The sequence below is a fragment of the Alosa alosa genome, chromosome 5 (genome assembly GCF_017589495.1).
Source record: "Alosa alosa isolate M-15738 ecotype Scorff River chromosome 5, AALO_Geno_1.1, whole genome shotgun sequence".
Taxonomy (NCBI): domain Eukaryota; kingdom Metazoa; phylum Chordata; class Actinopteri; order Clupeiformes; family Clupeidae; genus Alosa; species Alosa alosa.
The window spans coordinates 16,843,161-16,856,124 of NC_063193.1; the positions used below are offsets into that span (position 1 = coordinate 16,843,161).

The 12,964-nt window shown below is 40.6% G+C and overlaps 1 protein-coding gene across 2 annotated transcripts in view; it reads left to right on the top strand.

Moving 5' to 3' along the window:
* LOC125294347 (disintegrin and metalloproteinase domain-containing protein 9-like) overlaps positions 1-9,862 on the top strand; it is a gene marked incomplete in the record, with an annotated part of 35,148 nt that extends 25,286 nt beyond the window's left edge. Inside the window, 9 exon segments of one of the 2 annotated variants that reach the window (XM_048242945.1) lie at positions 2,784-2,889; positions 3,443-3,632; positions 4,349-4,429; positions 4,585-4,690; positions 5,097-5,238; positions 6,022-6,097; positions 7,301-7,330; positions 8,598-8,665; positions 8,892-9,862. In XM_048242945.1, the coding sequence (XP_048098902.1) occupies positions 2,784-2,889; positions 3,443-3,632; positions 4,349-4,429; positions 4,585-4,690; positions 5,097-5,238; positions 6,022-6,097; positions 7,301-7,330; positions 8,598-8,665; positions 8,892-8,952 (860 nt within the window). 2 annotated transcript variants of the gene reach the window in all.
* Between the last annotated feature and the right edge of the window lie 3,102 nt (positions 9,863-12,964).

The following is a 12,964-nucleotide window of genomic DNA, read 5'->3' on the forward strand; positions in this document are numbered from 1 at the left end:
AAAACATTGACAGTGTCCAGGCAATATAAATTGCATGAGTACCATAATCAGCATGTGTTAAGTACAACCTAATGTAGGTGTATGTGTTTAAGATATGTGTGTTTTTACAGTTTTTCTCCATTGGTTTGGCTCATTTCTTGAAACAGAAATTACATTCTCAAAACACTAAGATCATTTGGCAAAACACTCTTACTGTTCAGCACAACACCAATGCTCACTTGCAAAAGCTCATAACTCTCCCAAAACCTTTCACTTATGCTTCAAAACTAAATCCCTTTCCCATATAAAGAGTCAGTGCCACGGAAATTGCAAAGATCCTTCTCAATTGCTTTTGCTCATTTCTTGAAACAGACCAGACGTTCTCAACACTCTTGATGCTTTTGCCAAAATAACCTGGATGGTTCAGCACAGCACCATGAGTCACCTGCAAAAGCTCATATCTCTCCCAAAACAGTTCAGTCATGTGTCAAAACTAAATTTCTTTCTCATATAAATAGTCAGTGCCCCCCAAATGCATTGTCCCTTTGGCATTGTGTAAGCACTGCAAGTCAAAATGTTTAGATGTTTTGCCACCATTGAAATATCCCTCATGTCCATCTCTCAGTCTTAGCCCAGTCCTTCATTGACAATGGTTACTGTACTCGTTTCTTGTCTAGCTAACAGAATATAATTGTGTATAAAACGGAAAAAGAACAAAAAATATGATTTTTCTGTAAGAGTAGAGAAATGAGAAGCTGCTTTTTTGATGTGCACAAGTGATACTATGATGTGAAGATTGAACAGGTAGTTTTGAATTTCAATTCTGATCTGAGAAATGTTAGCCTGGCGGGCCATCCTATATCATTGAAATGTATAGTCTGGAATCGAACCATTCACCTCGCTTAATCCAAGGGGCGGGCAGAGAATTGTCTTTCAAACTGCCTAGGCATGCAATAGGCCAGCGCTACGACCATATCCATATCCGGTCGGCAAAACGGCAAATACATCCTTCTTCGAAAGGAATGATTTAAGTGCATTGTGTTGCTCTACTTTCAAAGCACAAGTCCAACTCCTCCAAAGTTGACGCCAACGCCGATTCAAACAACCACTCTTAGTTCGCCATAGCCACCTTCCTTGTTGTTCACCGTCGCAGGACTGTCGTTATCCTGTTAAGCCCGCCTTAAGACTCTAACAAAATAGAGCGCTGTGATTGGATGAGGTCCACGGCGTCAGCCAATAGAAATTCCTATGGTTTGATACTACACGTACAGGCTGAGCAAATTAATTTGCCGCCGCTAGGGTGCGTCTAGATTTCTAGGCTAGAGAAATGTACCAAAGCAACTGAGAAAAACTGTAAAAAGAAAATGTAGTGCAATATATTGCAATATAAACACATAAACAAAAAACAAGTACAATTATATGTTTTACATTAATACACAGGATTAGATGTTAAAATCCCTTGTGCCAAAATCCAAGGTAAAAACTCATTCAGAAGCCCCTACTCAAATTAACTTTAAAAAGCACGCTACCCAAAAATCTGCCAACAAATGGTCACAAACAAACAAGACAAATAGCCCATCCAACAGCAGTATATAGTATGCGGCATGTCATTGGGGTTATCAAGTAGGCACCCTCAAGTTAAGTTAGGCCCACGACACCTCATGAAGACTTAACAGTGAAACCAGCGTCCTGGAGACACTCCCCTCCATGCTGCCACCATATTACCACATTGAAATATCCAATACCCAAAATACTCTTAACCAGCCTGGTCTAGGTTGGCTAGGTTGGTCCGTCCCGTTGATGTGGACAGAACCATAACCATAAAAACCCTAGCCAACCACCATCAACCTAGGCACAGCCCATCACAAACACAAAACAAATTAGCCAGTTAACTTAGCCAGGTAGCTTAGGGCCCATCACAAACACAAAACAAATTAGCCAGTTAGCTTACCTTAGCTTGCGCCCCAGGAAGGGTAACTTCTCCTTACCCACAACCATTCGCTTGCTCGTTCTGCTGCTAAGGACATGTTACTAACCACCTGCCTTAGACTTCGACCACAAATGCCTAATTAGACAGCAAGCCAATAGCAGATCTGGCCACAAACCCTCGTGCACCGATTTCAATAGGCCTTAATCGTGCACTCCAACCTCGCCTGGCTGCCTCCTCTGCTATTTCAGTGTATTTCGCTCTCTTCAGCTCATTGGCCTCTTCCACTCTGTCTTCCGAAGGAACCCATATGTAGCCTACAGTGCTGTAAAAAAAAAAGAAATATATATATATATATATGGTATTCATGGTATTATGTTCTTGACTAATTTTGACAATTGAACAGACTATTGTGCATGTGATGACTTACTTTGTGATACAATCAGTTGTATCAGTAGACCAACAATCAGTAGACCAACAAGATCTATTCACTTGGAAATTGTGCTATATGGAGGCTACCTGTACTTAATCATTTGCAAACGTCTTTTGCAATTGCAGACATTTGCAATTTGATGAAATGAATGAGAAATTCAATTCTGTTGTGAACAATTACCAAGTAGTTGGGAGGTGTGTCCGTGTTTTTTTGAGAATGTAATTTCTGTTTCAAGAAATGAGCCAAACCAATGGAGAAAACCTGTAATAAATCCCTCTGTGCAATCTGTAGCAAAGCTCAGAATGTACACTTTTCTCATAATACCTGTGGCATAACTGTAATTTGGCGCCCTCTTCTGGCAACATTGTTGTCCTTCAACATGCTTTGACCTCGCACAGTTCAGATTTGTTCATATGTCCCTGTACTCTTTGTGTGCTTTCACAGAGGCAAAGTCAGCGCCTGATGAATGCTTTGAGATGGTCAACTCCAAAGGTGACCGCTTCGGAAACTGTGGCTACCACTCCAACAGTTACAGGAAATGTGAGACCAGGTCAGGATATAGCGCTGAAACTATGCAAGCTCACACTCCTATATAAATGTGCAAAGCCCAATGGGCAGATGTGTGACTTTGTGTCATTGTTTTACTATATCTCAATATATATATCTATATATCTCAATAAAATAGTTGCACAAAACAGCACAGCGTATTATTGCTGGTATGTGTGTATGTACTTGAAATTGCAAGCATTTTGGATATATACGTAATATGTACTTCGAGGTGTGATTTAATTATATTCACTGTATATTGGTATCTTATATGTAATTTCCCAACTATTAACCGTGGCTTATACATTGATTTTACAACATTTCTTCCGCTTTGAGGTTAATACACGGGGGCAGTTAATATGGTATTAATATGGTTTTGTTTCTTTTAAATTGCATAAAACACTGTCCTGCGACTTATACACAATGCGGCTAATACACAGGAAATTACTGTATCACTATATTGAAAGTTAGTTCTGTATGCATGTGTATGCATTCACATACAGATAGAGTGATAATATGTGTTGGTATGACTCATGTGTGTGTATGTTCCCCTGTAGGAATGCCAAGTGTGGGAAGCTGCAGTGTGAGAATGTGGACTCGGGCACCATATTTGGCATCAACCCCGCCATCATCCAAACAACCATCCAACGCACCAAGTCCAAGTGCTGGGGGGTGGACTTCTCGCTAGGGCCAGACGTGCCTGACCCGGGCGTGGTGAGCGAGGGCACCAAGTGTGGGGAGAACAAGGTGAGGTGGCATCGCCATGCCGATGTGAAGAACACCAGACGCACACCACACACACCAACACTTGACAAGAAACAACAGATTTTTATACGTCACTTATAGTATATCTTGTGTTTTAGAAATGTTTGAGAGAGAGAGATTTTGTATATTTAGAATGAAGTTACAGTCACTGTAAAAGACTATATGTATATTGATGGTAATTTTGATACCATAGATTTAATAGAGACCCAGTCAGACCAATAGTATGAAAAATCAGGAACAGAGTTTATTTACAATGATGTGCATCAAGGGAGAGACAGCATGACTTCACCTAAAGATCCATCAGCTGCTGATCCATCAGACCCTGATTAGTGGCAGCCTGGCAATCTGGAGCAGATAGCTACTGACGCAGCCATGCAGAACAGTGAAACACTGCAAAGTCATAATATTCTGGCTTATCTCTAAATACAGTCACACACAGATATACACAGGGACAGTACAGATATCATACAGTCATGACATAGAATCATACTTTTAGTATCAAAGTGACCCACTAATGAGAAATGCAGACCATTAAACCACATATTGGAATATTGGACATAATGCAGAACATTAAACCATATATTGGAATATTGGACATAATGTTCTATTCCACTTTCTCTCAATATGCACACATCAGCATTTGCACATGTGTCTCCGATGATGCAATGTGATCATTTTACATGTGCTTTTGTCCTCAGGTGTGCTTGAATTTTGAGTGCAGACACTCGTCAGAGCTTAACTATGATTGTGACATGAAGAATAAATGTAACGGCCATGGGGTAAGCTTTTCAGCTGTTTACGTTCCTCTGTCTCCTTATGTCTCGGTGTTTCAGGAGAATCACAACTTGGTTCAATTGTCAAAGCATTTAGAGTGTGTGTGTTTGTGTGTGTGTCTCTGTATGTGTGTGTGTGTGTGTGTGTGTGTGTGTTACAGGTCTGTAACAACAATAAAAACTGCCACTGTGATTACGGATGGGCTCCCCCTTTCTGTAAGGAGGAGGGTTATGGAGGGAGCATTGACAGCGGTCCCACATGGAACGGTATGATAGAGCAGCCTGAGCCAATGAAACACCATTGAATGGTATGATAGAGCAGCCTGAGCCAATGAAACACCATGGAATGGTATGATAGAGCAGCCTGAGCCAATGAAACACCATGCAACGGTATGATAGAACAGTCTGAGCCAATAAAACACCATGTGTCGTTGATGCACCTAATGTGTGGAACGTCCATTTCACATAAGCCAAACCACATTTATTCTACTGAAGAACATATGAAATATGAATAGTATATGGTATGAAAGGTGAACACGTTTCAGCCCCAAAACCTTAACAGCAGCTGCTCCTATGCTTGTTCAGACAGTAGACGTTAGGACAGATATCCCACTCCTTCGCTCCTCTCACTTCCTCTCTCCCTGTCTCCCTCTCTCTCTCTGCTTGTCTTCAGATAAGGACACATCCACCAGGGACGGTCTGCTGGTCTTCTTTTTCCTGGTCCTCCCTCTGCTCCTGCTGGGTCTGTATGTGTTCTTCAGACGGAACGAGCTGCGACGGCGCTTCACCAGGAGGAATCGTTCACGGGGCTACGAGTGAGTACAGGAAGTGAAGTCACCAGTTCAGAAATAGAGCAAGGGCTGAGGTCACAACATGAATATTCCAGCTATGCCCAAACATATAACAGGTGTAACCAAATATATAAAATAATGGAGGTTAGAAGTTTGAGTTTCTGCTGCGCAAATTATTACATACATTTCATTAAGAGCAAGCACATCACATAGCCTATGTGGAAATATCACATAAACCCAGTAAGCCCAGTTAAAATCTGTGCTAAATCTACTACTGTGCTAAATATATACCAAGGATCCTTAATATACATTACTAATAATACTGCTAATAAAATATTATAAAATATTATATAACTAATAAAACTGATAGTTCCGGTACTTGATTGTGATTGGCTGAATCGCGTTCGATGCCATTGTAAAATGCAGCATAAACATACACCTTGACCGCATTTCTTTCTATATTACTGCGCTACCATAACTTGATACAAAAAGTAGCTACGTTTCGACGTTGCTTGGCAACCATTCAGATAGAGGAAATATATTTATTGGCGGAAGAATGATTATCTATGAAAAAATCGTTACATTTCTATTTGCTGTGCCTTCACTTTATGAAACTTTGCCAGGTATTTATAATAACAGTTTTAGAAAAGCAATAAGCCACTCGAGGCTAAGGGGGTGCTCCGCTAGTGCGTCGTGCCTAACAACGCCCCTTAGCCGTTGTAGAATCAGTGTAACCTACGGCCTCTCGGGGCTTATTGCTTAATTTGTATATATTTCTACCTCTTATTCTCTCTGTGTATTGAACAGGGCTGAACCGGTGCCTCAGGACAACAGCCATGTCCCACCCTCCCAGAGAGAAAATCCCAATATCGTTAAAAATGGAGTAAGTTACACATGCACCTCTATATACAGTACATAAACACTCACACACACACACGCATACTGAAATAGTTAAGCACTGTTACGACCCTTCTACAAGGTAGTGGTAGTGCAGGCAAAGTTAGGGAGTGGGGAAATATTTGAGAGGGCTTACCCCGTATGCATGCCTCTTAGCTGTTAATAGTGTTAACAGATGGCTAAATAGTCCCTGAAATCCACACCAGATTTACATATCTGTGAATGGGAAGATATCAATACCCCAAGCTCTGGTCTGGAATCTCTGACACGGTTTGGATAGGACCAAATCCACGTACATGAACCTTTCCTTCTCTGAACTCTGCACTGTCGGTGGATAGACAGGCAGGATTGGGGCAGCCGTGGTTAGCGCTTCGGACTTGTAACCAGAGGGCACCTAACAAGGCACCTAACCCCTCACTGCTCCCCGAGCGCCGCTGTTGTTGCAGGCAGCTCACTGTGCCAGGATTAGTGGGTTCAGTGTGCTGAGTGTGTTTCACTAATTCACAGATTGGGATAAATGCAGAGACCAAATTTCCCTCACGGGATCAAAAGAGTATACTTACTTATATACTTAGACTATACAGTAGGTCATAACTCAGCTCAGAGTTCACCCAAGTCCATGTGAATTAACGGAATTAACACTGAGATTTTCACATGGAGTCTCTGACTGCATTTTACTGCGTCCTGTTTAAGGCAGGATGGTCATATCAACCACAGAGATGAAGATGGAGGTAGTCAGTGTCCAGGTCTTCCCCTTCCCACAACCTACTCTGATGAGCTGATCATTCAATTCTTTGCCAGAGTGTGGGCTAATGGACACACATTGATGCATGCATTTTCTTATATACAGTATTCAGGCAAAATAATACAAATACACTCACACTTTGTCAAGCTAATATCCAGACAAGTATCAAAGAAATGATAATCTAAAGCTCACTCTTTTCAAATTTAGCCAAATCTCCTTTTGCAACCATTGTGTTCGAAACCATGTATGCACTTGTGTGTTAACTTGCCTATACATTAATCCCATGCTAACTGTCTTCAAAGAAACTGGTGTTGGTCCGTAATCATTGACAGGACAGGACATCTCCATTGACTGGAGATCTCCCATATCTTTATATCTGATGTAACACCCTCTATGTAAGCAACTGACTAAGCTTTTCTCTTCTCTCCTGCATCTGACCAAAAGCACCAAGTTCAGTTATTACCACCAGAAGAGGTAAATGCCCTGGGCCCCTCACACTCGAAGGGGTTGTTGTGTCTTAGCGTCATTACTGTTTCCCTCAGGGGCCTGCTTCTCTCCTCTACGGTCCCACATTTCTCCCTCTCCTGATCTATCCTTCCATGTCAGCTGCTCTCCTTCTCTCTCTTCACTTGCTCTGCATCCATGGGCTTTATAGCCCAACTCTGACTTAGAAATGCTGCTGAATTGTTGACGATTTAAAGGCACGCTATGCAGTTTTTTTAGCTTAATGTGCACGTTTTTTTAGCTTAATTTACCTTAATTTAACAGTTTCAGAGTCATTGGAATGGTTATATGACTTTTTTCGGGTTGAATGGTGGCCGTCTCGCTTCCCCCTAGCGCCTGTGAGCGGAAAAACCACCCTTGCAACTGTCGGCCGGCGGGCCGACGGCCTCAGTATCAGGAAGTATAACGAGTGTAACGAATTGCTTTACTGCATTCAAATACACATACACGCCAGGCACCGGCTAGAAAAAGGTAGCGATGGAGTTTCTCAGACACTCGTCATGACAGAGCCAGGGAAAAGAAGCAAAAACCGAGAAAACAGTAAGGAATATGCCAATACTGCATAGTTTACCTTTAATACCTCTCTGAGCATCGCAGTGGTGAGAAACCCACCAACTGAATTGAAGTCCTGGCTGAATTCTTAACTTAAAGATCAACATGTTGTTTTTACAAATCCTTTTACACCTCAGCAATCTCACTACATTTTATTGTGCATGTGAAGAGAGATTACATAAAATGCAGATCTGGTTGTTCTCAGAATAACTTCATTGGTATTTCTCCCAAAAGCATGCTATTCACCATTGCATGGTACGAGAGATGTGGTTTTGATTGAAGGGCTTTTATAGTTGTGGTGGCAGGAGCATGCTAGTCGCATTTCCTTTACTCCCTTTATAAGTGGTGGTGGGCAAAACTCTTCTTACATACTGTACCTTCTCAATGGAAAACTCTTCATTTATAATATATATTTTCATTATTATACAATTGTCTCAGTGTTATCTGCCAGTATGTTTTAGCAGATCGTCTTTGATCGAATTTGTTGGAGTAACATTACAGTAGGCAAGATATGATTTATGTTGCACCAACCAATCAGTGCTATAAAAGAGAGCATTCAAGAAGACCAAAGTGCTCGTCTGTGCCTCAGTGACAGAAATCACTGTTATTGAGAAACTAAGGTCCAAGCTTTAACTTTGAAATGGAATTGAACTAAGGTTTGGGTTTTCTGGTGTGTGTGTTACAGGTTGTTCAGACAAATAGGACCACCTCTGGACCATCTTATGCCACGAGACCACCTCGGCCACCTGTCAAGTATGTTCACTGCTCAGAACAGCCTTAGCAGAACTGCCTAGCAGCCTTAGATCAACTGTGCGACGATACAGCTGTTAATACCTTGGTTTGCCTGTGTCTTGTGTAATATACATGAAGTACATCTGTCTAGACTGTAGTGTATGGAATATTTTGAACAGTTTTTCAGCATAATTCATGACTAATATGTTTACCATGACCTGTGCTCTTGTTGTCTTTCTTTGTGCAGGCCCGCTCCTGCTGCAACATATCTAGTGCCTCAGAGACCCCCTCCTCCACCTCCTGTATAGCCCACACACTGCAGAGGTCAAAGTGCGCCGTGGGACGTGTGGTGGCCAAGGACACTTGAGGGAGAAGGGGAATTGCCTTTCTGCAACACTCCCCCCTCCTCTCATAGTTCCATACTGACCTTCCAGCATGGTCTTACTGCTTCAGGGCACCAGTCAGCTGTCCAACAGAATCACAACGCTGTCACTTTAACCAGTAAAAACCTCCTGAAATACGACTCAAGAGTGCAGGGTCAGGCATCACAAACTCTCGTCCAATGAGCTGGCTCCTGCCTGGATTGACTCCATGGTGTCTACAGCAACATGCAGATTGTTTTTTTTTCCTATTGTTTTGATTATTATGGGCTACACAGGACCACTACTACCAATTGCACTTCACAGGCTCTGTTCTTGATACACTGCAATAGGAATGTACAGAGAGAAAAAAACACGAGCCACGATGAATCAGTGTGGCCTGTTGACATTGAATTTTCTCTTTTTTTGTTGTTGTGATGAGCACTGCTTTTTTAAAGAGTCCTCTATCCTTTTGTGGAATGTAAATCGAGCACCTGCTTTGGACTGCAGGCTTATTGTTCCAGGTTAAAGGTTATGCCGCAAGCTGACCATATTCTGCCCCATTTGCATATTCGATGCGTTTTTCTTTTGTACTGATAACTCACAATGCTCTCATTCAAATCCCATTTAGAAAAGATCAAAAGTGTGAGATGTCACTTGAATTGACTGTTTTACAACTCACATAGTCTCTCACAAATAGATATACAGCATAGTACACGACATGTATCCCTACAGTATACAGCATGCATTCTGTCTCTCTCTTTCTCTCCTTTTCAGACTGCCCAAATAAGGTAGAACCTCAGAGATCTAGGCCTCTCAGACAGCCTCAACTATGCACACCTCAGTTAGCAAATCAGTTTTTAAGGGTCTGTGCTACTGTAAACCAGTGTATCTACAAAACAATCATGCAAACAAACCTACAGTAATGGTTTTAATGCTGTGATTAAACATATTACACATTTTTATGATCATTTGTGTTTAGGCGAGGACAAAATAGGATAGTAGGGTGACGGCATGTGCTACTTGTGCCTGGTATAAATGGTGGTTTATTGCTGATAAGAACTTGTGTTTTACGTTAGTGTGCTTCTCACTCTAGCCTTCGCCCATGCAGAGTGTTGAAGGTGAACAGCTAAAAGCTCTGTTCAGATGCACACCTGAACCACCCCTAGCTGTGTAGAGAGATCAGGATGGTAACTGAGTGACTTTCAATATCCTGCACAGTTGAGAGGGACATGTTGTTGGTCATGAATGATCAGGTCTCTGAGATTCTACTTTCTCTCTGATGCAGTCATCTGTACAGTGTGCAGACAACTCTGAACCATGGCCCACTCCCAAAGAGCTGTTCAGAGACTTGTGGAATTCATATATTATGCTACTCGCAGTCAGAATGACAGTAATCAGCTGAGGATTCCTTCTCACGTTACTCTGCACATTGACTCTCTTTAGCTTAATTTAAGTTTTATAGTTTTTTTTATACATTTTTGGTTAAACTCATTTGGTTATTATGGGTTTTATAATCAAGAAAGGTTTCACACTTGGACTCATATGTAATTTGCTAATTTGGTTCTTTTGTTCTGTAAGGGCTGTGCAACTGTACGTGTTGAACATCTGCAAAAAAGAAATGTTGGTGAATATGAGGAATGAGCTTTTATGAATCAGATGGATTGAATTGTTCTTCCTTAGACATAACACTGGTCACAATCACACACTCCCACCCCCTTAATACAAATTAGTGTTTTATGATTCTTTCACATTTCCTTTCAATCTTATGCAGTTCCACAAATATAAATGCAAACACACACACACACATTTTTCACTGCAATACTGAATTTCTGTAGATGTCAAATACCCATGGTGCATCAGGAGGTACAGCTGAGTGCCATGCAGTATTGAAATGAATATATGATAAATAAATTAATAAATATTATACTGTATTTGCAAAGGAATATCATGTATATGTGACTGATATTCTTATCACCACTATTGATTGGAATAATGTACTTGTGCAGTATATATTATCAAAGACAGTATAGTGGAGGAATTTATTAACTGATGTTGGTAGGCCTGATTGCACTGCATACTCAACTCCAGCAGGCCCCTTTTCTGTGTCTGATTGTGGTGTTGTAGTGACTGCCATGACCTCTCTCAAGAGGCTGACTAGTTACTGGTACAGTAATGATGGTTGGTTTTGTTACTGCATATGAAAATAAAATAAAAAATCACTGGTATGTTTTTACATTCTGTTACAAATGTTTTCTTGTTCACTCTGTCACAAGTATTTTCTTGTTAAAGATGATGGATGGGTGTCATGGCACATTTATCAGGTGCATATCAATCAAATTCAGAGTTTTATTACATGTCATTAATTTAGGGCATTATTATAGTCATGGTCGAGGCTATACAGTATACTGTTCAGGTATTCACTTGAAGCTAAATGTCTAGCTTCATAAAAACAGTCATTGTAAGTGATTTAGTGATAGCAGTAACCTCCATTTGCTCTGAAGTCACCTCAAGTGTTATTTTCCTTTAAAATAATATAGCCTACCCTGGCTGCCTGTTGCTGTTTCGTTCACTGGTTAGTTTACACAGTATGTGCTGTGGTTTGGTAGATGAATGATGAGCTAGCCTAATGGTTTATAGTTGGAGCATGTCACAGTGCCAGAAGGGGGAGCCTGCCTGGCTGCTGCTTCATTAAACCCCCTCTGACTGATGTTCAGCACCACGGACAGCACTCTGGCCACTCCATCTCTACAGAATAAATCTAAACACATAGGCATACAGACACAGACACATGGTGAATATCAATAGTATGAAAAATCACTAACAGAGTTTTATTTACAATATGGAAGAACTCCCATTTATTACACATGCACTCAAGATGAAAAAATAATGATACAAGAAAGGCCATCCCTGTCTCTCATCCTTTTATCACCTTTTTTATTTAAAAATTTAAAAAAATAAAAAACTGATGGTGAAACAGTTGCGTAAGCATATGGGTAACTTCTGTCTTCCCTGTCTATGAATATCTTTGCTAGAGAATATCCACAACCATCTTATATTCACACATTAATTATATTCAAGATTATTTTATTTGAAACATATTTGTATACATATAAAAAGATTCTTACTCACCCAGCCGACTCGATAAGATATGAACTTGTTCTGTGGTGCTCATGTTCTGCTGGGCTTTGTGGACCTGTCTTTGCTGGGAGTCCAGCCACTCTAAAATGTAACGTTACAGGAGATAACTTAAAGAATGCAAGGGTGTAAATGAAGTCAGCTGCATACATTTACAATCCCTGTTACTGTGTGAGAAATTACCTCGTAGATAGCACCCTTATGAACATTTTTATTTTTTAATTTACAATTTGTTTAGGCCCTAAATGGAAAAATGTCCCAAACACCTGATGATCTTAAGTCATTTCAGGGATAGAAGTCACAGACTTATCAGTAAATGATATAAATAGTCTGATCATCATTGTGTATATCTTTTAATACTTGACAGAGTGGCACCCTTAAAGACTAAAAAAGGCCCTGTAGCAAACTGACACCTTGGATGAACGAAATATCCTGAGAAAAACTAAGTTACAGGTTCACCGTGTTTATTCTAAAAAGAAAAAATTACAAATTATAATAGAGCTATTCGGAATGAGAGGAGGAACCACTTCTCTAAGGGTTCATCAAATGATGTCCTATTACTCAATCTGAGCTTGGTAAAATTATAACTCAAACCGGCTCCCTCAACATGTGTTTTAGATCCAATCCCTACTACATTCCTCAAAAAAGTATATGATGGGCTAGTAGGCTAGCCAAATCTTGAAGTAACTATCGCTTTTGAGACTTGAAAAAAGTTGTTTGCTCAACGAAAACAGTATCCTTGAAAATTCCTCAGGTTCAAGTAAAGATAGATGTCCTAGCTAGACTCAAACAAAGTCTCAATCCTTATTCTTAGACATCAGAG